Source organism: Phoxinus phoxinus (assembly GCF_949152265.1).
Source record: "Phoxinus phoxinus genome assembly, chromosome: 5".
Classification (NCBI taxonomy): domain Eukaryota; kingdom Metazoa; phylum Chordata; class Actinopteri; order Cypriniformes; family Leuciscidae; genus Phoxinus; species Phoxinus phoxinus.
Genome location: NC_136880.1, coordinates 38063512 through 38091318, shown reverse-complemented (window position 1 = coordinate 38091318; position 27807 = coordinate 38063512). Strand labels below are relative to the sequence as shown.

Here is a 27807-nt window from a genome sequence, read left to right as displayed (position 1 = left end):
ATTCTAGTTGGTCACAAACATGGTCACATTTATTATAATTCTATACATCTCATAAATAATCCTTTTCTATTTTATAAGTCTCAGACTCAAACTACACTTTTATCATATGAGCTGTTTTTGACCTTGTTATACCATCAACAAACAATGTGCAGTGTAAACAAAAGTACATTTGCTGGCCTAATAAGTGGTACTTTAATTCAGGTACTTTCAGCACTTGACTGTTTAGGGGCACTTCAGTTCATCAAGATGTTCTGTAATAAGGAAAACACTGTCGATTTGGGCGTGACCCAGGAGTGTGTGCGTGTCTTTCACAATCCTAATAATAAGAACAGAGGAAAAAACGTCTATTTGACCACCCAGGACGGGTCTTTTCTGATGCTTTCATTTTCCGGGCCTAAAATAGCCACTCCACAGGTCTGCTGGCCGATACCTAGATACCTGTAAAAAAAATAATTAAAATGTTAAAAATAGGTAAATATGATATTATACAAATAGAAATATCACACCAGCACTCAAGCATAAATATTATTTTTATTAGATAATTACAATAGTGGTCAAAAGTGATGTCCAGTCTAAGATAATCGACATCCTCACTCTCTATGTTTTTCTATGCAATTTTTTTTAATTTTTTTTCTGTAATTTGCCTTTTTTGCCAAATAGTTTTGTCAGATAAATACCTTAGCCAAGTTTAGTGTTTTTCCCTTGTATTTGAAATGTAAAAAAATAATAATAATTATATTCCACGTATTTGGATGGGTCATAAAAACAAACATCCCCCCTGACATCACTTTTGGACACTGCTGTATATTAATGTCTCATTACCTGCCAGCGACGTCAATTAGGTTTTTGTCGGTCACAGCGAACAGTCTCTCTCTGTATCTTTGCTTCATTTCATCAGTAATGCCGTTTAAAAAACGCCCCAAACCTGCAGCACAATTACAAGGTCCTTATGAACCAGAAAACAAATATACAAAAACACAAACTCAAACAGCAAACACATTCACACAAAATATCTGCAGATTCAAGAATGCAAATTAAATCCAACTACAGCAAAATTACACAGAAAGAGACTAAAACATCATTTAGCACTCGTCAGATCATTCAGGATGTGCTTTAAATGACTGACCCTTATCTGAGGGAGCAACAGGTGCATCAACGGCAGAGAAAACTGAGAGCTTGGCCTCGTCGATATCCTGCTGGGTAAACCTTCCCGCTCGGGCCCACTCTACTCCGCCACGGAAAGCCGACAACGTCTGGGTGGAGTTTGGATCTCTGAGAGATGACAACCAGATAATAAACCATGACAACTTGGCACATTTACATGAGAGAGAGATAGATAGATCTGACGCAATGTTCTGTTTAATGTATGCTTTATATATACAGGTGTGTGTATATCTAATGAATGCATCATACACACCTATAGGAATAAAATGTGAACAGGCCGCCTCCTCCCATTCTGGCCCCGCCTCCATAAGCCCCGCCCTTTTCTCGGATCTCTCCATGGAGGAACTTAGCAGTCATCATTCTTCCTAAAATACACAGACTGAGAGACAGACAGATGGCAAACTGTAAATGAGTGCATGATCAATCAAAATAAAACTAATAGCGATTTGACAGTCTAATTATAAAATCACGAATGCTGCCATTTAATGAAAAAAAGATATATATATATATATATATATATACACTGCGTACACTTGTAATGAGAAGCACTTATGTTTTTTGCCAAAATATAAGCTAGCCATAAATACAAATATTGTAATTTTTTATAACAATAATTATTATTATTAATAATTTATTTTGTTTCATATTTTTATTAATAATAAAAATGATCACTATTATAATAATAATAATAATTCTTATTATTATTATATTCATATTGCTATATAAAAGCACAACATTTTTGGCCCTACCAAAAAAATGGTAAAATGTTTTTTTTTAAATGGTCAATTTTATCAAGCAAAAAAAAATTTGAGATAAGATTTTCCCCCAAAATCGTGCAGTCCTGAGTGAGCATAATGACCATCTTTTTACAGAAGTGCATGAGTGTGTTTGTTTGTTGTACCTGGCGTAATCGGCGTGTGTGAACGGGACCGTGCGCACACACTCGCTGATGAAGTTCACAGTAAACGGGAGCTGGAAGTACGTCTTCATCTGACAGGGTTTAAAATGAGGCTCCTGGTAGGATGAAGGGGAGATCAGTGAGAATGCAACCGATGAATGACATATGAATGTTGCTGTAATGTTGAACAGATGCACTTACTGAGATGAGTTTACGACTCACAGCTGATCCAGCAGTAGGATCCAATGCTCTCTATCAGGGGATAAACAAACCAATCAAAATGGTCAGATTTACTCTTCATCTAAACACAACAAATTCATCAGATTTGTGAATGAATTGTTCTTTTGGGACAAATCCTTTTTTGATCCAGTTTTGTGGGGGGAAAAAAAGCCTCATTTATTAAAATGCTCATCCCTCTGCTGTCATATCATCCAAGTGGATGCTGCACACTGGTGGTAGTTGTGGAGAGATCCCCTGATATGATTGTAAAGCGCTTTGGGTGTACAGTAGTACATATTAAATATAATATGTACGCTATATAAATGCCTCATTCTAATCTCTGTCTTTCCAATGTACAAGATTTCAAGGAGAGCTAAAACCCTTCACCTTTAACTCGTTCACTGGGTGTTTAAAGCACTATTCCCTATAAAGCTGCTATTGAAAAATATATCACAAAAAAAATATATCACAAAACCAGTCATAAGTCGCACGGGTATATTTGTGGCAATAGCCAACAATACATTGAATGGGTCAAAATTATCGATTTTTCTTTTATGCCAAAAATCATTAGGATATTAAGTAAAGATCATGTTCCATGATGATATTTTGAAAATTTGCTAGCGTAAATATATAAAACATTTGTTGATGTGAGTGAATGCTGCACATTCACGAACATAAATGAACAACTTTAAAGGAGATTTTCTCAATGTTTAGATTTTTTTGCACCCTCAGATTCCAGATTTTCAAATAGTTGTATCTCGGCCAAATATTGTCCTATCCTAACAAAGTTTATTTATTCAGCTTTCATATGATGCATAAATCGCCATTTCTAAAAAAATACCCATGTGACTGGTTTTGTGGTACAAGGTTTAAAAATATATCATTTTTAAATGTTTGGATTATCCAAAGTGTACATTTATCAGTTTACATATTCCCTGGGAATCAAACCCACAACATTGAAGTTGCTAGCGCTACACTCTACTATATAACATTTACATCTATGCATATGGCAGACGCTTTTACCTAAAGCAACTTGCATTTAAAGCACATTTTTATCAGTTCATGAATTTCCTGGGATTTGAACCCATGACCACTGCTAGTGCCATGCTCCACCATTTGAGCTACAGGAATATTAAGCTTATTTAATTGTGAAAACCTGTCTTCTATAAAAAAAAAAAAGTATGGCTTCTCACCTCCACAATGGTTGGTCTGACAGGTTTGCGCTCCTTCCTGTTGGCTGCTATATTCCCTATAAACCTCTCCACTTCCACACCTGCATCCGACATTTTCTGGGGAGTGGCGTTCACGGCACACCTGAAATGATGACATCATATTCACATTTAAATTCAAATTTGTAAATCAGCCAATTGTATAAATACATTTATAGTAAATAATTTAATTGTATTTTTACTGTTCATTTTATATGAATGCACTGCATTTCTACATTGTCTAAATACATTTTAATGATAACTTTCTTGTTTAAACACCCCCCTGTTTTTATTAATAAATTGCACCCTGTAAAGAACTACAATATTTCACAGAAGAAATTATGAATGTGGTTATTATTAATAATAAGTGTTAAATATTTCATAACGCATCTTTTGTCATATTGCCTCTGGCACTGCTTAAATAAAGTCAGCTTTTTGAGGCCATGCATGATTTCACTGTAATACAAAATGGCTGACTGCATTAGCTTCTATAATGCTACATATACTGTCAAGTACTGTGGTTGATGTTTACCTCATGTTCTCAGGGTTAAAAAGGTGTCTCTTTATCCGGGGAAGTTTCCTCAAAACTGAAGTCAGATCAGTCATCTCAGCAATTCTTTTCATAAACTTGACCTAAAATTAAAACATCATACATTTATGAAACAATTAATTCTCCTTGAATCCCTCAAAGGCTGGAGAACAACATCAGGATGTCTCATCATCACTGACCTGGTCCATCCCGCTGAAGGTCTCCTGCAGGTCTGCTGTGGGCGTGAGGGATCGAGCCGCCCGTGTCATCGCGTACATGTGACCGGAGTACGAGATGCCATTGGACAGCTCTTGAGCTGACATCATGACCAGGGCACGCAGACGCTCCTCGTCATCAAAACGAGGGCTGGAGATTCAGTTAAAAATAATTATACTTGCACAAAGATTTAAAGATACATTTTTCTGTCTCTATAAACAAGACTAACCAGTTAAATATGTCACTCCACAGCCGAAGCATGTCCGGTAGATTCCGTTCCAGACAGGAAGACGACAGGATAATACCCTAAAATAACACAAATAAAGACATGAGCATTGATTACACACTCACTCCAATGCAAGTTACAAGTTCAAATATCAGCACAAAGAAAACGTCCAGAAAAATGTGGTTTCAAACCTTCAAGCTTCTGGCTACCGGTTCTGAGCTTTTAGCTAGTGATGCTCCGATTGATCGGCCGCCGATCATGATCGGCCGATATTGGCTAAAAATAGCTTGATCGGCGAGCTACTTTTCCACCTGCATGCGCAGCGCACGGTCACACAACAGCAGACCGGAGCTTGCCAGTGGCAACATGACTTCTCCTTCTCCCGTCTGGAAGTTTTTTAAAGTGTCCGATAAAAATTAGCCATTTGCAATGTATGTCGTGCTGAAATCCCTCGAGGTGGAAGCCACAAACGGTATTCCACTAACATGATTAGGCATCTTTGAACGGATTTTCATACGAGGTCTTAAATTTCATTAAGTCAGCTCTAAAAAAGGTTTTTGTTCATTTCCAGAAACGCTGGCTGCAGAAAGTCATTACAAAGTAGCAAAAAATTAGTCGTAGCCTACAAAGCGGAGCTGTAGAGCAGGGGTCTCCAACACGGCGCTCGCGAGCTGCCAGTAGCTCGTGGCCTGACTGGAGATAGCTCGCCAAGGGACCGTTCACATATCGCGTCTTTTGCGCGCTCAAGTTCGTTATTTCAAATGTAGGCGTGCGGCAAGCGGAAAATTATAAAAGTGATGCGGACGTTTTTCCCAGGCGCAGCGAGATGAGAAAATATAAACTTCAGAATTCCGCAAAAGCTACTAAAACTTCTTTGTCGTTGTGGAGAGCGCAGTGCATGGTTGTACAACTATTAATAAGAAAAGATAAGCTAATGTGCATTGTAAATGTCAGTAATGTATCTTTTTTTGACTCATTCTTTTTATAAACATTTTTCTTTTTCTTTTTATAAAACCTTTTTTTGTCAAAACCTTATTTGCACTTGTACATGTTAGTAGATAACATGTTGCAAGACACTTTTAAAATCTAGCCATAATTTATGTTATTATTTTAATGCTTATGTAAACAAAAAGTGCATATTGATTCTAATTTTATTTGTTATTTGCTGGTTAATGCGTCGTGTAGGTCTTACATTTCAATCTTTATGATCTTAAAATGTCTTAAATTTGACTTACAAAAGGTCTTTCGTGAATTTTTGTCTGATAAAATTGGTTGTTCAAGAAAAAAATAGTTATTGCCACCTCAGTTACCGGTAGTTTCATTTCTACAAATGGTGCAAACTCTGCTAGATTATAGATAAAAGATTCCCATTCCTCTGCCATTCTGTGATCGGCAAATCATGATTTTGGTGATCGGTAATCGGCCCCAAAAATGCTGATCGGAGCATCTCTACTTTTAGCTCTACCTCAATGCACTTATGCAGAACAAAGAGCATCATATTTATAGAAATTCACATGATAGATGAGGTAGAAAGAGTGATACCTGCTCGTACAGATCAAGATCCTCAGTGTCTGGAATGATCTGTGGAGATACAGACATGCCTCCAGTCTTCAGCTCAATACGCTGAGCCTGCTGACGATAATTCAGCTCCCCACTGCCTAACCTGAGATTACATCAGCGTTACATTAGTTATTTACTTACACTACTGACCAAGTAATTCGGGGTCAGCAAGATTTTTTTTTTTTTTTAAAGAAATTAATACTTTTATTGTGCAAGGATGCACAGGAACTGACAATAGACATTTCTAATGTTACAAAAGATTTATATTCCAAATAAATGCTGTTCTTTTGAACATCCTATTCATAAAAAAAATCCTGAAAAAATGTATAACACAATTTTTTTTACTGCTAATAAGAAATGTTCTTTTTTAGCAGCAAATCAGCATATTATAAAGATTTCTGAAGGATCATGTGACACTGAAGACTATTAAAGTATATTTCAAACAGAAAACACTTTAAATTGTAATAATATTTCACAATATTACTGTTGTTAATGCATTATTGCATTACATCAAATAAATACAGCCTTGGTGTGCATAACAGACTTAGTAAAAAAAAAAAAAAAGCATATTTTCACACAGACTGGTCTGATTGAATGTTGGATACACTCTATATTACAGTATGTATCAGTGATGAAGCAGCACAAAGGGTTTCATACTTGGTAATGACGCTGCAGAACAGAGGAACGTAGATCTTGAGGTCTTCAGGGAGGGAGTTGATGTTGCACATGGCTCTGAAATAAACCATGCCATTGGTGGGCTGCTCACAGTACTGCACAGGTACACCCCCTACAGACACAGAAAGAGATAGTAAATGGCTATATTTTAAACGTTTAATGTGCTTGTTACATGTTTGCATGTGCATTTTACCTGCGCTCTCCAGCTGTACAGATGTGTAGGGAATGGTGGGCTCAATGTCGGACACCTTTAATGCAGGTAGACAGGAAGCGTCTTGAGTTGTGCTCTGAGCAGCTAACAGCTGCAAACCTGAAACAACATTAAGGTTTAGTCTCTGCAACAGAATGAGACTAATAATTATCGTCCTTCCTGGTCTCGCGAGCGTACCTTTCTCATAGATGTCTTTGCGATCCGCGTCGCTAAGGATCTGTATCTTCTGTTGTAGTTTCTGTTCCTCAGCTTCAGCCCGTTTCTCCAAGAATCTCTCATCAGGACTCATGGAAAGGGTCAATTGATGAGTGTTATTCTGAAATGCACAAAAAAAGAGACACTTTTGAAGCAAATTAATGCAACAAACATGCATGAAAAAAACAATAACATGCTAACATGAAAACAAACAATCATGTTTTTTTTCTATTATGACCATAATCATTTTAAATTTAGTTTTTCTAATTGTCCTATAGTATTATAGTTTTATGGTTTCAATATATTAAGTTGTTATTTTAGATTTAGTATTGTAGGGCTGCCAAAGTTCATTTGTTAATTGATATCATTTATACAAGCTTAAATTTCTCTAGATTACCTGTTGTTATTGCTATCTAGCACATTTTGTCATGCTTAATAAATGTTTCAGTTATTCCAATTATGTTAGCATGTAATCTTTGATACAGCTGTTTTCATTAAAACATAATAATTAATGAACAAAAACAACACTGCTGCTTAAGCACACTATAAGCATTAGGCAGAGCATGTGATGCACACAGCACAGCATCATCAATGGAGCAGAATAATCATTCTGACTGACTGATTGATTAAAAGAAAGAATATCACCTTAAAGTAGTGCTGGACTTTGTCCTGAAGGTAGCGAGGGTTCTCCTTCAAACACTGCCGGAATCTGGACACACTCTCGCTGATCTTCAACAGCTGCACCGGATCCCCATCATGATTCCAGCAGGATGCAATATACTGACAGACAGAGAGACAGGGGGTTTGCCAAGCAAGTCGTATTTTAGAACTGCCGGGATGGTTTTTGCGGGAAATTGGGTATATACATCACTCTCCCGTGCATGTCTCATCATATCCGTAAATTGAGAGAAGTTGCTCTGAATACTTTGACGTGTGTATGGTCTGGGAGTGACAAAGGTTATTTGTCACAAAGAGCGAGAAAGGTTAATATGGAGCATGCTATAGCTCCAACCTTGTTGTTTTTTTAAACTAAGAATGGAGGAGAGTCTAATGGCAAAAAGAACACGTGACAGAGCTCGTAATAAAACAAGAATCATCCTTGGCTTGGCTTTTCGCAGATGGCGAGAACTGAATGATTTGAAATGACAAGAAACAGAGTAACTGAATTAAAACATTTTTGGTGAACTGTCCCTTTAAGAACAACAGCAGTTGTCAGAGCCAGTGTGTTTTTTTACATGTTAACCAATGTTAACAATTTTAACATTCTTGTCCTTTATTATAACATCCAATAAAAGTAGCAGAAATAAATAAATAGAAAATACACATGTGTGTGAGAGTCTACTCACTGAAGTGAGAGCAAGGCCGAAGCTGGTGGACTGATGTTTCATTTGAATCTCAATTTTATGCAGCAGAGCTTCAATCCGCTCCTCTTCAAAACCAGTTCTGAAACAGCAATTCATTTACATTTATTCATTTAGCAGGTGCTTTTATCCAAAGTGAACATCACAAGCAAAACCAGATTCTCTCAAAGTCAAAACTGAGTGAAGGTTCAGCAAAAGCTTGATTTCCTTTAAAACTCTTTATTGTAGTAAGGCAATAAAACAGTCATCCAATTTATACTCACGCAATGATGCCATCGATGGTTTGGGCAATAATGTGTTTGACCGCCTCAGCGTCGGCCTCCGCTATGCCTTGAAGACCGATGGTGAAAGACGCTTGTCTAGTGCTGCCGTCAAACCTGCACGAATCACACATTTATAAAGCTCCACTCTCACTCATCAGAGAGAGGAAGTGATTTTAAAGTCTTGTCAGACAACGTACCCCACTGAAGAGGAGAAGTCTGAGCCGATATTGGGCTCGATCAGGGCTTTGTAGAACGGAGAGTTTGGACCAGAGATCATCAGAGAGGAGAGGAGGCTCAGAGTGAACACCTCAAACGTGTCTGTGATGCTAAAACACGTTTGTAGACATAAAGTTAGAAATAATTGAATGACTACTGTAGTCCCCGAACTACTACTTTACTCACTATCAATACCCATTCATAATTTTAAGCAAAAGTTAAATTTTTCATACTGCTAAGTACAAACTGCAAAGGTTTGGGAGTTATGACCATTTTAAAATGCAGGACTGAATCTGAAATGACGATGTTTGACGTTGTGATAACCATGGCAACGGACGGGACATTAAGTCTTGCTGTCTAATTTCAATAGACCTGACACTTGCTCTGTTACCTTTATTTTGATTCCTTTTTTTATATATTTTATTACTCATTTTTCATTATGACAACACTAGAAATGAAAAGAAAAAGAAACTGAATATTTGTCCACTCACTCTCCCAGCAGATAGCTCATGCAGAGTGTGTTTTGTTTCATGGGGTCAGGAACCAGTGCGTCAGGCCCGCAAGTCACATGATACGCTCTCTGAGCAAAAACATTCAACAATCAACAAACCTCACAAACTTGAATTAAATGCGTCTACTTTACAGGTCCTTCTCATGTGTGTATTTTGTAACGTACAGGGTTGTCCCAGGGCATTTGGGGAGGAACTGCAGTGTTGGGTTCTGTTCTCTCAAATTTAGACAGAGCCTCTTCCTCTATCTGCTGTAGGTGCTGCTCCAACGGTAAGTCCCCGTATGTGAAGAACCTGCAATAAACACGCAGAACAGGCAGTGAGTATTGTCTGCTTTTTGCACACATTCATTTAGTGAGTCCTAGTGTTCAACGTGTGTACCGTGCATTGCTGGGGTGGTAGTGTGTGGCGTGGAAGTGTCTGAGCTGTTCCCAGGTCAGGTCAGGGATGGCCAGCGGTTCCCCTCCGGACACAACAGAGTATGTGTGATCCGGCAGGAGTTTATTCTGCAGGTGCTGAGCGTACAGCTGAGCATTATCTGACTACACACACACACACAACATATACAACAGTAACAGAAACACTGGTTAGTCTAAAATAATTATAACATCATAAAAAACTCAAATAAATGTAAATGTGACATCCAGCAGTTACATTTTAACTCGTATGCTATTTGTAATTATGGGCAGTACATGGATGTCTGCATTATGAAGCTTATTATGCATATTTAAGGATGCAATGATGATATCTATTGGCATATGCAGATATTTATCATTTACAAATATCATCATTTACTCACCATGAAGTTGTTCCAAACCTGTATGAATATCTGTTTTTCTGCTGAACACAAAAGAAGATATTTTGAAGAATGTCGGAAACGAAACATTTACTTCCATAGTGTTTTTTTTTTTTCTACTATGGAAGTCAATGGGGTCCATCAACTGTTTGGTTACCGACATTCTTTAAAATATCTTCTTTTGTGTTCAGTAGAAGAAAGAAATTCATAAAGGTTTGGAACTTGAGGGTGAGTAAATGATGACAGATTTTTAATTTTAAGGTGAACTAACCATTTAAGGAAAATATAACATTGGCCGCTACCTACACTACCATTCAAAAGTTTGGGGTTGGTATATTTATTTATGTTTTGGAAAGAAGTCTCTTATGTTTATTTTATGCTCAAGCTACATTTATTTAATCAAAAATACAGTTAAAAACAGCAATATTGTGAAACATTATTACAATTTAAAAAACTATTTTCAATTTAATATATTTAAAAATAATAATAATTTATTCCTGATGCAAAGCTGAATTTTCAGCATCATTACTACAGTCTTCATTGTCACATGATCCTTCAGAAATCATTCTAATATGCCGATTTGCTGCTCAAGAAACATTTCTTATTATTATCATTGTTGGAAACAGTTGTGCTGCTTCATATTTTTGTGAAAACCATGCTAAAAAAATATCTTGATTCTCTGATGAAAAGAAAGTTCAAAAGAACAGCATTTATTTTAAATAGAAATTGTTTTGAAAGAATATAAAATTACTTTACTGTCGCTTTTGATTTATTTAATGCATCTAATGAATACCGTAAAAAAAAAAAAAAAATGTACTACTGACCCCAAACTTTTGAAAGGTAGCGTATGAGGTCACAGATCTATCATCCATGCATCTCTATAGATATTACTTTTATATATTACTGCTATATATATTTTTTAAATCAGAAGAGCACGGAGGAGTTCTTACAAACACTCCCTTCATCTCGTTGAACACCACACCCTTGAACACCACACGACTCGAGGGGTCTGTGGGGGTCTCGTGCTCCAGCCTCCAGCCCTCCTGCCTGGAAACAAACAAAAAAACAAACATAAAATCCCTTTCAAAACCAATTTATGTGCCATTAATTACATTATCTGAGTTATGGCCTTTACCAGAAGTCCAGTTCTCTGAGACAAGGGAAAAAAACAGCATCCAGATAGACCGACAGAAGGTTCTGGAAGTCTTTGGCATTCTGAGTTGAGAACGGATACATTGTGTAATCACTCGCTGGGGAGAGAGATTGATATAATCAGACATCATCAAATCACACACATACACTCACTTAAACACAAACACACATCGGGAAGTACCTGTGAAGGCGTTCATAAAGGTGGAGAGAGAGCGATTGAGCATCTTAAAGAAGGGGTCTCTACAGGGGAAGCGCTGAGAGCCACACAGAACCGTGTGCTCCAGAATGTGAGGAACACCGGTGCTGTCCATCGGCGTGGTACGAAACTGCACACTACAATAACACACATGCAGAGGAACATCACCTGGGCATTTAATGGGGTTCAAATGAAAATCCTCAGATGTTTCAAAGCATATCGGTCTCCATCAGACGCAGACAGACTGTACCTGAAGAGGTTGTTGGAATCATCTCGGGCTGCGTGAAGATACTGAGCTCCTGTTGCATCATGGGAGAGTTTAACGGCCGTTAGAAACAAATCCGGCACTGCTGTAACCTAAAAAAAACACAGTCGATGTTAGCACAAGGACACCTTGACATCCATACAAATGCTGTGACAGTCAGGAGGACGATCACTGATGATATTTGAAATTCCTCCCAGTTTGACAGTTGTAGCATAATAGCTATTAAAAAAATATAATTAATTTGCTCGATTATCCAAACATAATTTTTAGAAAAAAATGTTAACATGCATCAAGTACGATCCATCAGGCTTTTTTGTGTACATCTTTCGATCATCAATGTATTGAATTGCATTATGTTAATACTACTACACAGCATTTATATATCATTTTGACAACTAATATTTATATGCATTTTATGTTTAGTAGTCTGCAGTTACACTGTATTAAGAATCTCATTGATTTACATTACAAGCTATTAGAAGTTCATCTAACTTTTCTGCCCATATAAACAACAACAAACTTTAAAATTTCTCTTTCATATTTTGTCTAAATAGTGCCGTAAAAAGAGACAATTTTCTGACTATTATTTCATACGTGAGGCTTTACTAAACTAGCAAAGCACTAGAGATGTTCATTAAAGTGATTGTAGTTTTAATTTACACAATGCAATGGATCTTAGTTGAATCTGGTCTTAGTGTTTAGAAGCTATCACAATGAGAAGGAAGAACCCCTGCTTCACTGTATGTGATGAAACAGAAACAATACAAGCACATGTATTTTTTATTATTCGTTAACTCTTTTTACCTCTTGAACAGTGAATCCCTGGATCTTCTGTCCCACTGTGTACTGCAGTGCTCTCTCTACAGCAGAGCTGCCTCTCGACCTCCAGGAACCCTGCAAACTACAAACCACTCATTCATCAGACTAATCATCATGACTGAGCGTTTCTCAGTGGCTTACATCATACACGTCAAAGTTACACCTATAAACAGGATGACAGTTAATAACAATGACCTGAAATTATAAATTGATGAGAATTAAAATATGAATAACGGCCTAAATCAGATCACGCGGACGTCATAAACCGAAGGACAAAAGTTGAATTCAACCGAGACGTGTAACGTTAGCATTTACTCACCTCAAATTTTTGAGTTTCGTAACGATTGTCTTACTTTTACGAAACATTTTAGATGCTTAAATCCACTGTCTCTAATAACTACTGTGATTGTGAGTTAAGTTAAAAGTTTAAACGCATGTGAGTTCCTATATTCATGTTTCCGTTACGATTAAAGCTCTGTCCTTCTCCTTGCATGTCCCATGGCATGCTGTATACAGCGCATGCGCACTAGACGCGACCTTAACCGGCTGCAACACAAGAAGAGCCACTGCTGCTGCAAAATAAAAGTATGGGCAATAATAATAATACAAAATATTTATATTTATATAAATTTGAGCCTATAAAATGCAGTTTATATAACTTTTAAGATAAAGGAGATGGAATGCATGATGCGTGGTTTTTAAATATTTGACCATTTAACACTTCCTACAATGACCAGCAGATGTCAGTAGAAACACGGAAACAGGGGTCACGCTGTTTAAACAGGGGTCAAGTACTTAGAAAAGGAGGGAGCTTCAAAATAAAATTTTTGGGCATTTAGGGAGTTAACCATTAGGGTTAAATATTTGAAATTTTTAAACTGATATGGATGGTTGTTGCTAGAGGTAACTTTCCATACCCAAATTCCATAGTCACTAAAATCGTAACTAGAGCTACACGATTCTGGGTAAATTGAGAATCACGATTTTGTTTTAATTACTGCAGATTTGCACTAGAATTTAGCGTTTTCTGCAAATAAATAAATTAGAATCTGAGCTTGTCATCTTATAACAACTTACATAGCCTATTACATTATGGAAGACAAAGTCCATGTATAATTTAAGTATTGCAGATTTGTTTTGAATTTAACGTTTTCTGCATATTAATAAATCTGAATATGTTGATGTTATAAAACATTTATTTTGTTTTCTTTTCAGAACTAAAATGTTATTAAACTAAAGAACTAAAGTCCTAATTAAGTCAGAATTTGAAAGTTTTCTTTCCCAATGTTTTTGTGTGTGAGGGTGTGTCTGTAGAGCATCTGTTTTAAGTTCATGTAACAAGTCTGTAAAGACTCCCATGAACTTGCAGTACTGAACATTTATTGTAACAGTGAACAAATGTGCATCATATTTTGGTGTACACAATGTTCCTTTCTTTACCGTTTCCACACAGTCCTGTGGATCTTTATTGTTGTCTCTGAAACAGGATCCATCTTTTATCTCCAATGCCTGAAGTGCAGCAGTCGGCCTGTAAGAATGAGAATCTAATGTGTAATGTTTTGCAGATTGTATAATGAAGAAACTACAAAACAGAGGTTTATAAAAATCATTTATTATTGTTGTAGTATAAAATGTATTTACAAAGATAGAATAAAAATGTTACACTATATTGTTGTTTCACATATATATGCTTTTAACAAAGAAAACAGCAATAAAAGGCAAACAAAAAGTAAAATTTTCATAATAAAAACAAAAGCATCACATCAGACCCTCTAGGCAGAGATATTTGAAAGGTTACAAATGTCATGTTAATGATCATGGTACAGGAAATTGTGGAAATTTCAAACTTTTGTTCAAATAGCATGAACCAAACGTAAAATGTTTGTTAAATTGTTTAGCTCATAACCCTTAAAAATCTTAATATGCACAAAGTATCTTTTAAAGGAGTAGTTCACTTTAAAATGAAAATTAGCCCATGATTTACTCCTAAGTGTACATGACTTTTTTCTTTCAGACGAATAAAATCAGAGTTATATTAATAAACACCCAGATGCTTCCGAGCTTTATAATGGCGGTGGATTGAAGCTCAAAAACGTGCATCCATCCATCATAAAATAACTCCATACGGCTCCGGGGGGTTAATAAAGACCTGAAGCAAAACGATGCGTGTAATAAAAATATTCGTATTTAAAACGTTATAAAGTAAAATAACTAGCTTCCGGCCAAACGAACATACAGATCCGGCTTCAGTGTAAAGCGCAACTTATGCAAGTAATGCGACGTACTGCTGATATTTACGCTACGCCATGACGCACTACGCTACTTCCGATGTGAAGTTACGCTTTACACTTAAATCGGATCTGTTCGATATGAATATGAATATTTTTCTTATACAAACTCCCCGGAGCCGTGTGGAGTTCTTTTATGATGGATGGATGCACTTTTTTGAGTTTCAATCTGATGGTTGCAATCCACTGCCATTATAAAGCTCGGAAGCATCTGTGTGTTTATTAATATTACTCCGATTGTATTCGTCTGAAAGAAGAAAGTCTTATACACCTAGGACGGCTTGAGGGCGAGTAAATCATGGGGTAATTTTTATTTTAAAGTGAACTACTCCTTTAAGGAATAATATTGGAGTGTATATTAAAATCCCCTGAAGATATTGTGAATTCCAGTTAGACAAGAACAGCTTTCATATTATCATTCCCTGTGAGTGAACACCCTGGTCTCTGTAACACCTGCAGGGCTTTAAACATCTGGACAACAAATGCAGGAGCTCCACCTGAGGAACTCCGCCAACATCATGTCCATCTGTGCTCAAAGTCACCAGAAAACTGCCAGGGAAAGTTCCTGATGCTTCTTTTAAAACTACAACATTACAGCATACTACACAGTGGCAAATCCAGTTCTTCTCTCTAGGTAATCATTCAATAACACAATTCAGACATTCTAGTCTTTATGACACAAAATATACAGTATCCAATTATTATTGGATTTTCCACTTTCATCCAACGTTTCTAGGCCAAAATTGAACTTTTAACTGGCCAAAATAATTCTTGACAAATGACTCATATTTCAGCTCAAGAGCTTGCTTTTAAGGCACTAATATACAATTCTTAGTCCTTAGCAATTCTGTTGCTTTAGTGGTTAAAAAGGTTTTATTACCAGTAAGCTAATATCAGCACAATTAATGACCCTGCAACTGCTGGATGAAGCAGGTCATTTACAAACTATAGACGATAGATGTCATAAACAGCAATAAACACTTTTATTCATCTCAAATATGTATTCTTATCAACTACATGGACACATAGCTGCTCTGGATAAAAACATTTCAGCTCCACAATAAAGCAGTTTTCAGTGTGTTAATGTAAAGTGTTACTTAACTTTTAAAAGTTATACAAAATAAAGCTTATCTTATATATATAAATATATACATATACTATAGTATGTATATATACATACTGTAACGCCTTTGGTGCAGTTTCTTTATATCTCTTTTTAATATAATTTCTACAAAATATAACCTGCCTGTAGTACATTTTTAGTGCAGAATAGAAAAATGGTGTGTGTTCTGTGTGGACCAAGATTTTATTTTTTATAAAGCAGAGTGAAATTAATATACTGCAATTTGCAAAGCCTGCAAATATATGGATACTTGTATTCAGCACCAGACGTTCAGCATTGTAAATGCATTCATAGCTAAGCTATAACTTGAATCAACAAGTCAAATGTCACCAGCATGGGAACAAAATCTATTTCCCTTTTGCTGAAAGCATATAATTGGCAAGAAGGTGCAACACTGACATTCAATGAATACATAGAAAACCAGTTGTGCTGGTCTTTGGGATTCGCACACACAAATTCTGTTCACTATTGTGCTGTACCAGTGCGTCTGTGCCTTACTCGTCTCGTTCAGATGTGTCGCTTCATGTGAAGAGCCAGATGATCAGAACGAGAGAAACACCTGAAAGAAGATAATGATTACATATAGCTCAAAATCTGTGTTTGACACACACACGAACGCACGCACGCACGCACGCACACACACACACACACACGCGCGCGCGCGGTCACCTGTCGCAGTGGCTGCATTTGAAGGGTTTCGCTCCAGTGTGTTTTCTGAAGTGCCTGGTCAGTTCATCACTTCGAGCGAAGCACCACTCGCAGCCGTCCCACGAACACCTGTACGGCTTCTCACCTGCAGGGGGCGAGCAAACAATACTCACTATTTCTATTTCAACATAACATCACACATAGGCTAATTCAGGGACTCCATGAGTTAAGGAAAAGCCAATAATGACTTGGTTCATAAAAATGTAGAAATATAATTTGTAAAATAATACAAAGTAAAACATTGAAATATTTCAAAAAAATAAACAAAAAAATTAAATATTATATTTTTCACCCGTATGTCATGTGACGTGATGGAATAAATATATACAAGTGGTATATTTACTGTAAGCAGCCCTATACATTTTGTCATTATCTTTGTTTCTAATTATGGTGTTGCTCAGTCCACACTGAAATCTCATTGGACCATAGTACCGATCCTCATGTTTATTAACTCTTTCCCAGCCATTGACGGAAATTTCCGTCATTTGTGAGAAAACGCTTCCTGCTATTGACGGAATTTTCGAGTAGTATGAAGCTGCAGACTCGGAGCCTGCCGCATCTACAGTCCCGCACCCAGAGTCCCGCATTCTCAGTCCCCTCGTTTTTCGAGACAGCGCCACCTATCAAATTGGATCGGATAAACACATAAACACGTGAAGAACCGAAACGTGAGTATCGTCAATTTTATTCAATGATTTCTTTTTTTAATCAAACTACTAATAGCTCATCGATACACCAATATATGAACAGTCTATTTAATATTTGTAATGATAGTTTGTAACAAAATTTGAGCCGTTAATGTATGTTTTTTCGCCTTTTTCCCTAACGTTAGCCTTTAACCATGGACTTATTGTAGACAAGCCATTGTAAAAAATTTGTTGACATTAAAGTTGACCAATTAAATACATTATATGTGTTAATATCAAAGAATGTCATCATTAATTATTTAATCAGATTTACCTTTTTTTAATTATCGGAACTTTTCTCCTAAAACTATTGAATTAATTAATGCCGGAGTAGTTATTTTACTTTATATAATTTATGTAGACTACTTAAATTAGTTCTTATAAAACGTAAGTATTAAAATGGATCAATATTAATTTTACTGTGATATGAAGTTGTTGCCAGCCATTTACAACTCATAGGTTACAGTTGCCTAATAATCAAATTTGCTATGCCTTCACTATGTATTAACCAGTCAATGGTATTAACATGTGAGCTAGAATGTGTCATTTGGTCTTTTTTGAGGGTTCCTTGTTTTAATTTGTATTTACTGAAATTTGACTGCATGGGCTCTGTGGGGTGGTCTTAAATTTTTAATTTGAGTTTGACTCTCTCTTTTTTTTTTTTGAAGATGGATATAACAATTCAAACGGGGAATTCACTTCCAGAAATACAGAAATGTATTAAATGCTGCAGTGATTTTCACTGCCCATTCTGTGCCCCGATATATTTCAATCCGACAAAGTTGTCCAAAGTTCAGAAACATGTTAAGGGACACTTCAACAGAGCAGTGCAACATGAAGGTAACATTAGCAAACATCTTTTTTTTGCTTTTTGAAAGATCATAAGACTGTGTGTGACAGTGCAATTGTATGCTGTTGTATTCCAGGGTACACCGTACATCGATGCGGTCACCCCTGCCGAACCCAGCAACATTACCATTGCTTGTATTGCCAGTCCACAATTTTAAGAAAGCCAGATTTATAAATGGAGGTTTTTTTAATGCAATTGAAGACAAAAATAAAGTCACTAACACAATTCTTTTTTCTTTGCTTTGTCCTGTTTACAGCAAGATGACAGTGATTAAGGTGATCGTTAAATAAAGAATTGTTTATTATTGGTGTTTTGTCTATTATTTGAGTTTTGCTTCACATGCAAAATATCAAAAAACAGGTTTTGTAATGTTAGCATGGTATAATGTTAATTAGACCATTATATGTTGAACTGAAAGAAAAAATGGAATTTGAAACATTGTACAAAAACAAACTAAAACATTGTAGCAATATAATATCACATCATATTTTTCAGATGATAGTTAAATCTGTATTTGTATCTGTTACATCAGTAATTTCCTTTCAATTACACCCACGCTCAAAAAATAAATACTGGGTAATTAGTTAGTTTGAGAACACAATTTTTTTTTTGGTACATGCATTAAGCAGGGAACGCAAATATTTATTTGGATAACTTTAAATAAAAAGAGACCGTAATCTTGCATTCCAATGTTTTCAATGGCATTTGGATAAGGGTGTTATACGATCTTCCGAACAGCAGGAGGCGCTGTCTCGAAAAACGAGGGGACTGAGAATGCGGGACTCTGGGTGCAGGGACTGTAGATGCAGCAGGCTCCGAGTCTGCAGCTTGATAATGTTGGAATTTTCCGGCTTTCCGTGTTTTCATTGTTATATGCTAGGGGGCGCTATAACACATCTTCTGAAAGAGTACTGAATCTCCTGATCAAAACACATGCGAATATGATGCAGAAAAAAGCGATCTCATACTGTATGTAATATGCACATGTAAAATAACACAATCATCAACATTCAACAACATATATATAAAACTGCCTAATGTTACTGAATGAAATGTTGACCCAGGATGAGCTATAGGACTGTGCAGGCATTAGAGGTGTTGATATAGACTCGATTTACTCCATCTATGTTTTGATGATCGTTTTGAATCCGATCTGAATGTAGTCTTCGACAAAAAAAATTGATTTTCTAATGCATTCTTCAAAAAATAATTTATGAAGCTCGAATAAAACAGATGTTCAGATATTCAGACAACAAAATATTCTGTGGGCCATGAAAATGTTGAAAATATTTTAAAAACGGTGGCGGTGCCTGGCAACTTAACTAAAAAGAAAGAAAGAAAGAAAGAAAGAAAGAAAGAAAGAAAGAAAGAAAGAAAGAAAGAAAGAAAGAAAGAAAGAAAGAAAGAAAGAAAGAAAGAAAGAAAGAAAGAAAGAAAGAAAGAAAGAAAGGAGTTAACTATCAAATAGAGATGAGGAGAGATTAGTTGTGGAAGTTATTATGACAAATCCATCAAGTTTCATAAGAAAAACTATAAAAAGGTGTCTGGAGAACTTTCACTCATGATGAAAATTCAAAGTATGTGTTCTTTATAGTCGTTCTTTTAGTTCTTCAAACTAATAAAACAATGGGTCTTTTAAGAACTGTTCAGGTTCTTTGGGGAACGAAAAATTGTTCTTCTATGGCATCATTGCGAAAACCACCTTTTGGAACCGTTACTTTTAAAGATGTATTACACATCGTTGTGGTGTCATCGATTCTTTGAGGGTTTTATTTTTAGGCTTTTGTCAATTTATGTATTTAGAGGACATTTGAAAACCAACAAAGGATAGAAAGAAAAGCACACAGTTAACCACAAGCCCACGTCTACATGGTGTTCTTTAATCTGGGTTTCTTTATGATCTTTATTAGTTTTTAGTGTAGTCAGTCAATTTTGCAAACATTCTTTGAGATTGCATTCAAGATGAACAGTGTGGACACAGTGTTGTAATCTATGTTACTTCCTAGAGTGTATGACAGCATCATTAAGAATGAGCGTTCCAAGAATTTAGGGAGTAACCAAACCACATTTACACACACTCTTCAAGTATTTGCCTCACAGCCACGGGTCACAGCCGCCCCTGCGTACTAAATATTCAAAAAATGAACATTATGCAATGGCAGCGACACATGGGAATCAGCGGATACTGTACATGCATGCACTGAAACTGTGAAGAGGAGACATTTACGTTCACATTTATGCACTTGGCAGACGTTTTTGTTCAATGCGACTTACAATGCATTCAAAGTGTACATTTGATCAGTTCATGCATTTAACCATGTAAAGCCTGACATGTGAAATAACGGTCCAGAACAATCTAATGTTTTGAAATGACTGTTCATCATTTCAGCAAAAAATATTAGAAACATTCACATGTTAGTTTTTTGTTGCGTATCATACTTGAAACATCAGGCTTTTAAGGCTCAAATAGCATAATATAGTGAGAATATGAAGGTCATACTTGAGAAAGAAAAAAACACCTAAATGTGAGGTCCAAATTGAACATAAATATGCGGTGCAGCTGCTGATATTTGTATGGCCAAAAAATAATATTAAATTAGCTTGTAATGTAAAGCAATGAGATGTAAATAACAGTATAGCAGCCCACTAACATAAAATGCATATAAATATCTCTATATATTTTATGATCAGAGCTCTGTAGTTGTAGTCGGTTTTATTGTGGGGCATTAAACATGATGCAATGCAATACAATGGTGATTAAGAGATGTACAAATAAATGTCCCTCAAAAACCTGATGTATCATGTTCGATACTCATATTTTAACATGATTTTTCTAGGAAATGATGTATGGATAATCTAGTATACCTAGGTTGCTTCAGTCCAGTTAATAAGGGTTAATATTGAAATATTAATACCAATATAAAAGTTATTCTTACATTTGCTTTATAAAACAGGTTTCACAGATTTCACAGAGGGTGTGACCTGATGGAGGACATTTTTTTAATTACGGTATACTAAAAGGCCTTTTTTATTTGCCAGAGTATAAACTATCAATCAGATGACAGAAGGCACGTAGCTGTTTGTGTGCATTGCAACAGGATTTTCAGCAAAGTTGTGATCATGCATGCGTGTATCATTTGTGTATCAAATAGGATACAGTAGGCTTTACAGGATTTGGAGTAAAAAATATTATTAAAAAAATGCTTTGTATGGCAGATTTATCGGAGTGACATTCAGCACGATCCGAATGAGAGAAGTTTTGTTTCCCAAAGCCGAGAAAACTGTTGTGGCAACACTAAGTCAAAATACAGGTAGGATTATAGACCCTCACATAGAAACTGCTTACCGGTGTGTGTCCGTTGATGCGCTTTTAGGTGAGAGCTCTTGGTGTACACCTTCCTGCAACCGCTGAAGTAACATCGATGAGCTCTCTTTCGTCCTTCGGATAACCCCTCAACTTTGACCTCTTCCCCTCTCGCCTCCTCTGCCTCTTCTTTAACCTCCATAAGAGCGAGGGAGGGCGAGGAGGGCGGCGTCGGGGCCGGGGGTGTGTGTGTGGTGACATGAGAGGCAATGATCTTCTCACAGCTGCCGACTGACGATTGGGAAGCCGCAGACATCCCGTCCTGACTGGGGCCGGAAGCTTCTGGAGGGGGCGAGCTCGCTTCAGTCCCACAGCACCGCAGAAACTGGTTCCAGAAATCATCACACTCACACACTGATCTCAGATCAGCTGCAGAGACGTAGGGCTCGTTCTGCAGATAGCGCTCAAGCTCAAGACAAGTCTGTACGAGAGAAAAGGGGAATCAGTGACGCAAACACCAACCAGATAACATGCACTATATGCATTTAATAGCATAACAAACGGTGAACATTATAAATTAAAAATTCTAAAATTAAATCTTGTAATCATTTTTTCACCTTCATGTCATTAAAACCTGTATGACTTCTGTGGAACACTAAATGTGAGGTTTAGCAGAATTCCAGAGGTGCTCTTTTCTATAGTAAGAGTATGTATTCAGTTCCTGTTTATTCCTCATGTGGAGTGTTTTGGAGAAGATCGCCTCTGAGATTCAGCTAAACTGAATATCTGGTCTGGAATTGCAGTAAATGATGACAGGATTTTATTTTTAGCATGCCAAGATTTTGTCTTTGTAGCCAAGACTTTATGTTATATGTCTGTATGTAAACTACATAAAAAAATAAACCTACCTTGAGAAATCTTCACTAGAGTAAAAAGTATGACAACTATATGTGTCATTTTATATCAAAGTTATTTACAGTTCAACAGTTTGGGGTCATTTAAAAAAAAAGAAAAAAGAAATTGCATTAAATTGATCAAAAGTCAGTCATTCAGATCAAAATGACAGTAAAGACATTTATGATACAAAGAAATTCCATTACATTTACAAAAAAATGCTGTTCTTTTTAACTTTACATTAATCAAAGTATTTTTTAAATTAATATGTTTCACGATTTCCACAAAAATATGAAGCAGCACAACTGTTTTCAACATTGATAATAAGAAATGTTTCTTGAGCAGCAAATCAGCATTTTAGAATGATTTCTAAAGGATCATGTGACTCTGAAGACTAGTAATGATGCTTATTTACCATCAGAGGAATAAATTACATTTTGTAGTATTAAAATAGAACTGTTTTTAGTAATTTGTAATAATATTTCATGATACTACTGGGGGGGGGGGGGTTTCTGATAAAATAAAAGCCGCCATAATAAGAGCATAAGAGACTAATTCCAAAAAAAACATTAAACCCCAAACTTTTGAACAGTATGTGCGTATGAGCACAAACAATCACTTTCATCTTTCAAAATATACTCATACTGTAGATTGCGTAGAACGAGACAATGTTCTTTTATACTGGTAAAAAGAAAAGTCATTCAATTTGACAACTAAATTAAAATAACTTCTCAAAGTCGGATAGACAATTATTATTAATAGTTATTATTTTCATTTAGTTGCATTAATAAGCGTAGCAAATGTTGTATACAAATAAATCCGATATCATATCGCTTCTTTGCTTTTATTACTCCAATGTTTGACCAAAGTATTCGCTAAATAAAACAGTTCGTTTAAACTTTACAGTACCTGTTGCCAGTACTCCTCCAAAGATGGCAGTGCGGACAGGTATCCCGTGTCAAGGACACACTGCAGCTCCTGGAAAATACTGCACATGGGAATAACATCCATATCCCTCCCACGCACAGATCTGTCAAACCCAGCTGGGAATCCTGGAAAATGCGCTTTCCCGCCGTGTCTTCATGCGCGGACGGAAGGCAACAGCTTGTTTCTCTTTAGCGGACGCTCGGCTGCACAGAAGCGCTGCAAACTTTGCAAAGTTGCAAACTTCCCATTTCAAAACAAGCGAAACACGTTGAGCGTCGTCACCAGCGGTGAGCGGACCAATCAGAGGCTTCTGCTAGTGCCTTACCCACCGTCTTGACTCCACCCACTGGGTGTGTCATTGGTTATCGGTGTGTCCCTCTGTGATGATTGGTGGGTTGCAGTTGGCGCTATTTCTGGGGAGGTATATAAACATACCATTTTCATTTGAGGAAGTAATATTTATGGTAGGCATTTCTAGTAAAATGTATACCCTTGCTTTCATATTTAAACTGGTGCAACTTCTTCTTTTTTTGTAAACCAAATGTAATAAGAGCTATTTTTCTCCTAAAGCATTTTCCTGATACGTACACTAAGATTGAAAGAAGAGGTTTTGGAGGGCTGAGACTTAAATTATGCAAAATCATTATTAAAATATCATGCAAGTTGTTCATAGGACATATGATCTGAAATCATGAGTTATCCTCTTAACTGATTTGAGCATAGAAACTGCACTATCCAAACTTAAATGGTTGTAATTCAAGAATGATATAGGCTGTATTACTGTATTACAGAATATTCCAAAGTATTTGGAATACTCGTTTTAAAGGAGACACAAAGCAGATTATTGCTGACGTGAAAGCACTTAAAAAAAAGAAAGTTATTACTGTAAAGCAAATGTAGCCTACTATACTTTTGTTTATACAAAAAATATATTTTACAAAATATGTTCCCAAAAATATGAGATTTGAGGCGTAATACCAAAAATAGCCACCGGGTGATACCCACCATTCAATATTTTTTGATGCCTTACACATGTACCGTTTCCATGGTAACGCAATGTCCAATTTCAAAACCGTTTTCACAGGATGGATTTTGAGTGTTTAAGCTTTCGAATGCAAAAACAAAGGCTACCTGATGATTACTAACATGTGATAGGGGAAAAAAAGTGCCAAGTGTCCCACAGTGAATGGGTTAAATTTAAGTCTTTTGAATTCTTAATTTTCCCTTCAAATGAGCGGGATCATTGAGTCACTGATTTCAATGATTCTCTGTCTTGTGAACTGGATCAGATTGATTCATAAACAAATCGCTGGGTCAAATGATTCCCTGAAAGGATCTGCTTTAAAGTCCCCATGAAAGCAAAATATATTTTTTTGTTTTGCCTTTTAGTATGAATATGTTAGCCTAAGGGGAGGGGCTGTTCGATATGTCCTTCCTGTCTTCCTGTTTCAGTGTAAATTACGTCAACACATTAAATAATGCTGCGCGTTTCAAGGCACTTTCAAGGCACTTCAGTGGACCACTAAAATAATGATTTTTAAAAATAAATTACAACTTCAATTTTTAAATGTATACAGAGCCACACACATGCATTATTCCATGCATTGCATACTCTATTGGCTCTTTTCCACTGCGTAGTTCGGCTCGGCTCACTTTACTTTGGCTCGGTTTGCTTTCCCACTGCAGTTTAGTACCGCTTCAAAGTGGGTGGGATTATAGACTGATTGTTATAGATGTGCCACCACCTCGTCTGCTGACCGCGATACAGCCATTTCTTTTTTGAAGTTACGTACCACTGTCGTTTAAAGCAAGTCGTTTGAAAAAGTTGAGCGAAGAAACAATACTGCGGTGGCTGTTGCTGACTATTTAAATCTAGCGGGTTTGGTGTTTCGTGTTGCAAATCTGTTGTAGAGTGAGCTTTTGTAGATTGACCTGTAGGGGGCAATCTAATGTCTTGGGTTAGGGTTAGGTTTAAGGTTAGGGTTAAGGCCAATTTATACTTCTGCGTCGGGTGCGCGCAGTAGGTACGGCGTAGCATACGCATAGACGTGTACCATATGCCGTACCCTTCACCGTACCCTGACGCGCACCTTCTCAAAAATGTAACTACACGTTGCAACGACGCGGGCCGCAAGATCTGTGATTGGTCGGCTTGGTAGCATTGCGTTTCCTCCTACGCGTTTCCGGCGTGTTCTTCTGCACCGCCCGCCATTTTTAAATTCAGAAGTTCTGTAAATTCAGAAATTTCACTAAAATTGACTGTTTTTCCAACTCGATAAGCTCCAGCTCCAAAATGATCCGCTCTCTTTCAGTCGCCATTGCTTGTATTAGCCAAATCAAAACAGCCACGAGGAATCTATACACAGTGGAACATTAAAACCCGCCCCCGCCAACTAGCGTTTCGGCGGTGTAACTGCAGAGCAACGCAGACATAAACGCAGAAGTATAAATGCTCACGACGGCGTCGCCTACGTGCGTAGCCTACGACGTACACTACGGCGTACACCCGACGCAGAAGTATAAATCAGCCTTTAGGGTGACAGCATCTAATGACGCTGGTTGTGACAATTCTCTCTGACCAATCAGTGACCTGCTGTGTATACATCATATTTTATTATCGGACGGTATGGCTCGCTTGAAACCTCAACCGAGGTGGTACTAAAAAAAGTACCAGGTTCTACTGTAGTGGAAAACCACCCAAAAGTGAGCTTTACCGAGCCATTCCAAGCACCTTATGAAAAACTTACCTGACACTTTCAAACTAGCACAAACTAAAGACCCTTTCGCACCAAAAACAATAGGCTTGTTTGAGATGAGCAAAATCTGCGCAGAACCGGTTAGAAAAGTGTCCGAGAGCGGTCCGCCTTGCTCTGATGTCATGCTGACGTATGTCAAAAAACTCTCGTGACCGCAAGGCGCACGTGTCGGATTCTGCAGTTGCGCGCAGTTGCTCTCGACCGACTGTGCTGATCAAAAGCGATGGAAACGACTTGCTGACGACACAGCTTAATGCTCATTGGTTTAAACAACCATGATGTATTGTTCTCTTTTAAAATGTTTGAATTTAAAACTCTGATTTCTTGTTTTTAAGTGTATAAATTATGTGTGAGTATTCCCAAACTCTCTGACAGTGCGATCTCTATGGATTAGGCTATGTGATAAGTAATTTTTATCAAAAATATATATATATATAAACACATGTATTAAAGAAAAAAATAATTGATAAACACGTATTTGGAATGGGATTAAATAACAAGGGCTTTGGGTGTCTTGTTCATTATATTTATTTTCATATAAAAACAACAGCACTTAAATTACATCCAGTTTATTAGCAACACTGTGCACGAGCGTGAATCCCGCGATATCCATCTTTGATCTCACAGGTGTCAGACTCAGATCCACTAAAGGCCTTTTTATGCTTCTGCGTCAACTCCACGCCGTAGCTACGCCGTCACTCCTACGGCGTCGTGGCCGTTTTATGGTTCTGCGTCGGGTTGTGTTGCATCGCGGTGCATTTCACAGCCAGAACGCTAGGGGGGTGGGGGTGTGACCAATCACAGCCCTTGTGGTCTGCGTCGCCTCGATGCGTAGTTACAATTTTTTGGAGGTGCACGTCGAGCTACGGCGGAGGGGTTCGCGTCGACGCAGAAGGGTCTGCGGGGGTACGCCGTCGATATGACGCAGAAGCATAAAAAGGCCTTAAGAGAGAACTGTCCGGCAGCCCGGCTTGCCTGCACTTTTTTCACTCCTCCCCTCACTGCAGCCGCCTACTCTCGCATACATTTCAGGCGAGGCAAGGCGCATCTCAAACAAGCTTAATAATTCAAAGGTAGTTTCCCACCACTACAACGCTAACAGCAAAGAAGATCAGAATCCATTCTGCCTTACAGAGTTCGAGGATTTAAAGTGGCAGACAACGTAACTGCAGCGCCCACTTATAATGAATAGAATATTATTGTTCTTTGCTGTGGACGCTAACATCGTTATAATCTTTGTAGGTACCGTTCTTGGTGTGAACAGGCCTTAACAGTGTAACTGTCATGATCCCAGCCTGTGTTCCCCTGTCTTTTGTGAGGACTTTTGTAATTTCCTGTCTGGTGCCATGATTTGTATAGTTTTTCATGTTGATTAGTCTCCCCAGGTGTGTCTTCTTAGTTCCCTTGGTTACCCTCATGTGTTACCATGACAATTAACCACTCCCCTTGTTATCTTGTTAACCTTGTTTTCCTTTGTATATATATATACCGCAGTGTTTCTCTTGTTCCCTGTCCAGCCAATGTGGTTGTAATGTATCGTGTGCGTTTGTTAGCGTCTTGTTCAAGTGCCTTGATTTGGCTTGTGCCTTGTCC

At 37.2% G+C, this 27807-nt stretch overlaps 2 protein-coding genes and 1 long non-coding RNA gene across 3 annotated transcripts; 1 reads left to right on the top strand and 2 right to left on the bottom strand.

The window, feature by feature from the left end:
* Nucleotides 1–69: 69 nt before the first annotated feature.
* pitrm1 (pitrilysin metallopeptidase 1) lies at nucleotides 70–13233 on the bottom strand. The gene is made up of 27 exons (XM_079612246.1): nucleotides 12998–13233; nucleotides 12664–12760; nucleotides 11845–11951; nucleotides 11580–11731; nucleotides 11382–11496; nucleotides 11197–11293; nucleotides 9832–9992; nucleotides 9618–9744; nucleotides 9433–9521; nucleotides 8923–9051; nucleotides 8726–8839; nucleotides 8448–8544; nucleotides 7747–7881; nucleotides 7084–7222; nucleotides 6889–7005; nucleotides 6678–6807; nucleotides 6003–6123; nucleotides 4464–4540; nucleotides 4219–4384; nucleotides 4022–4122; nucleotides 3475–3595; nucleotides 2264–2314; nucleotides 2066–2178; nucleotides 1418–1543; nucleotides 1127–1272; nucleotides 823–925; nucleotides 70–438 (listed from the first exon to the last, which is right to left on the bottom strand). Exons 1-27 carry the CDS (start codon nucleotides 13042–13044, stop codon nucleotides 345–347), a joined length of 3072 nt encoding a protein of 1023 aa, XP_079468372.1. The 5' UTR covers nucleotides 13045–13233; the 3' UTR covers nucleotides 70–344.
* Nucleotides 13234–14274: 1041 nt separating this feature from the next.
* Nucleotides 14275–23753, bottom strand: klf6b (Kruppel like factor 6b). The gene is made up of 4 exons (XM_079612171.1): nucleotides 23441–23753; nucleotides 21680–22118; nucleotides 16759–16882; nucleotides 14275–16648 (listed from the first exon to the last, which is right to left on the bottom strand). The coding sequence occupies exons 1-4, from the start codon at nucleotides 23540–23542 to the stop codon at nucleotides 16597–16599; spliced, it is 717 nt and encodes a 238-aa protein (XP_079468297.1). The 5' UTR covers nucleotides 23543–23753; the 3' UTR covers nucleotides 14275–16596.
* LOC306998251 lies at nucleotides 17325–18625 on the top strand. The gene is made up of 3 exons (XR_013797535.1): nucleotides 17325–17465; nucleotides 18152–18323; nucleotides 18590–18625. It is a non-coding gene; the product is annotated as an uncharacterized lncRNA (long non-coding RNA).
* Nucleotides 23754–27807: the final 4054 nt, after the last annotated feature.

Coding starts and splice junctions, on each gene's coding strand:
- klf6b (XM_079612171.1), bottom strand. CDS start 23,542: ATGGATGTTATTCCCATGTGCAGTATTTTCCAGGAGCTGCAGTGTGTC. Junction 22,119..23,440: donor TGGAGGAGTACTGGCAACAG/GTACTGTAAAGT, acceptor TCTCTCGTACAG/ACTTGTCTTGAGCTTGAGCG. Junction 16,649..16,758: donor AAATGCAGCCACTGCGACAG/GTGACCGCGCGC, acceptor ATCTTCTTTCAG/GTGTTTCTCTCGTTCTGATC.
- pitrm1 (XM_079612246.1), bottom strand. CDS start 13,044: ATGTTTCGTAAAAGTAAGACAATCGTTACGAAACTCAAAAATTTGAG. Junction 9,993..11,196: donor ACGAGATGAAGGGAGTGTTT/GTAAGAACTCCT, acceptor GTGTGTGTGTAG/TCAGATAATGCTCAGCTGTA. Junction 1,544..2,065: donor ACACACGCCGATTACGCCAG/GTACAACAAACA, acceptor TCTGTCTCTCAG/TCTGTGTATTTTAGGAAGAA.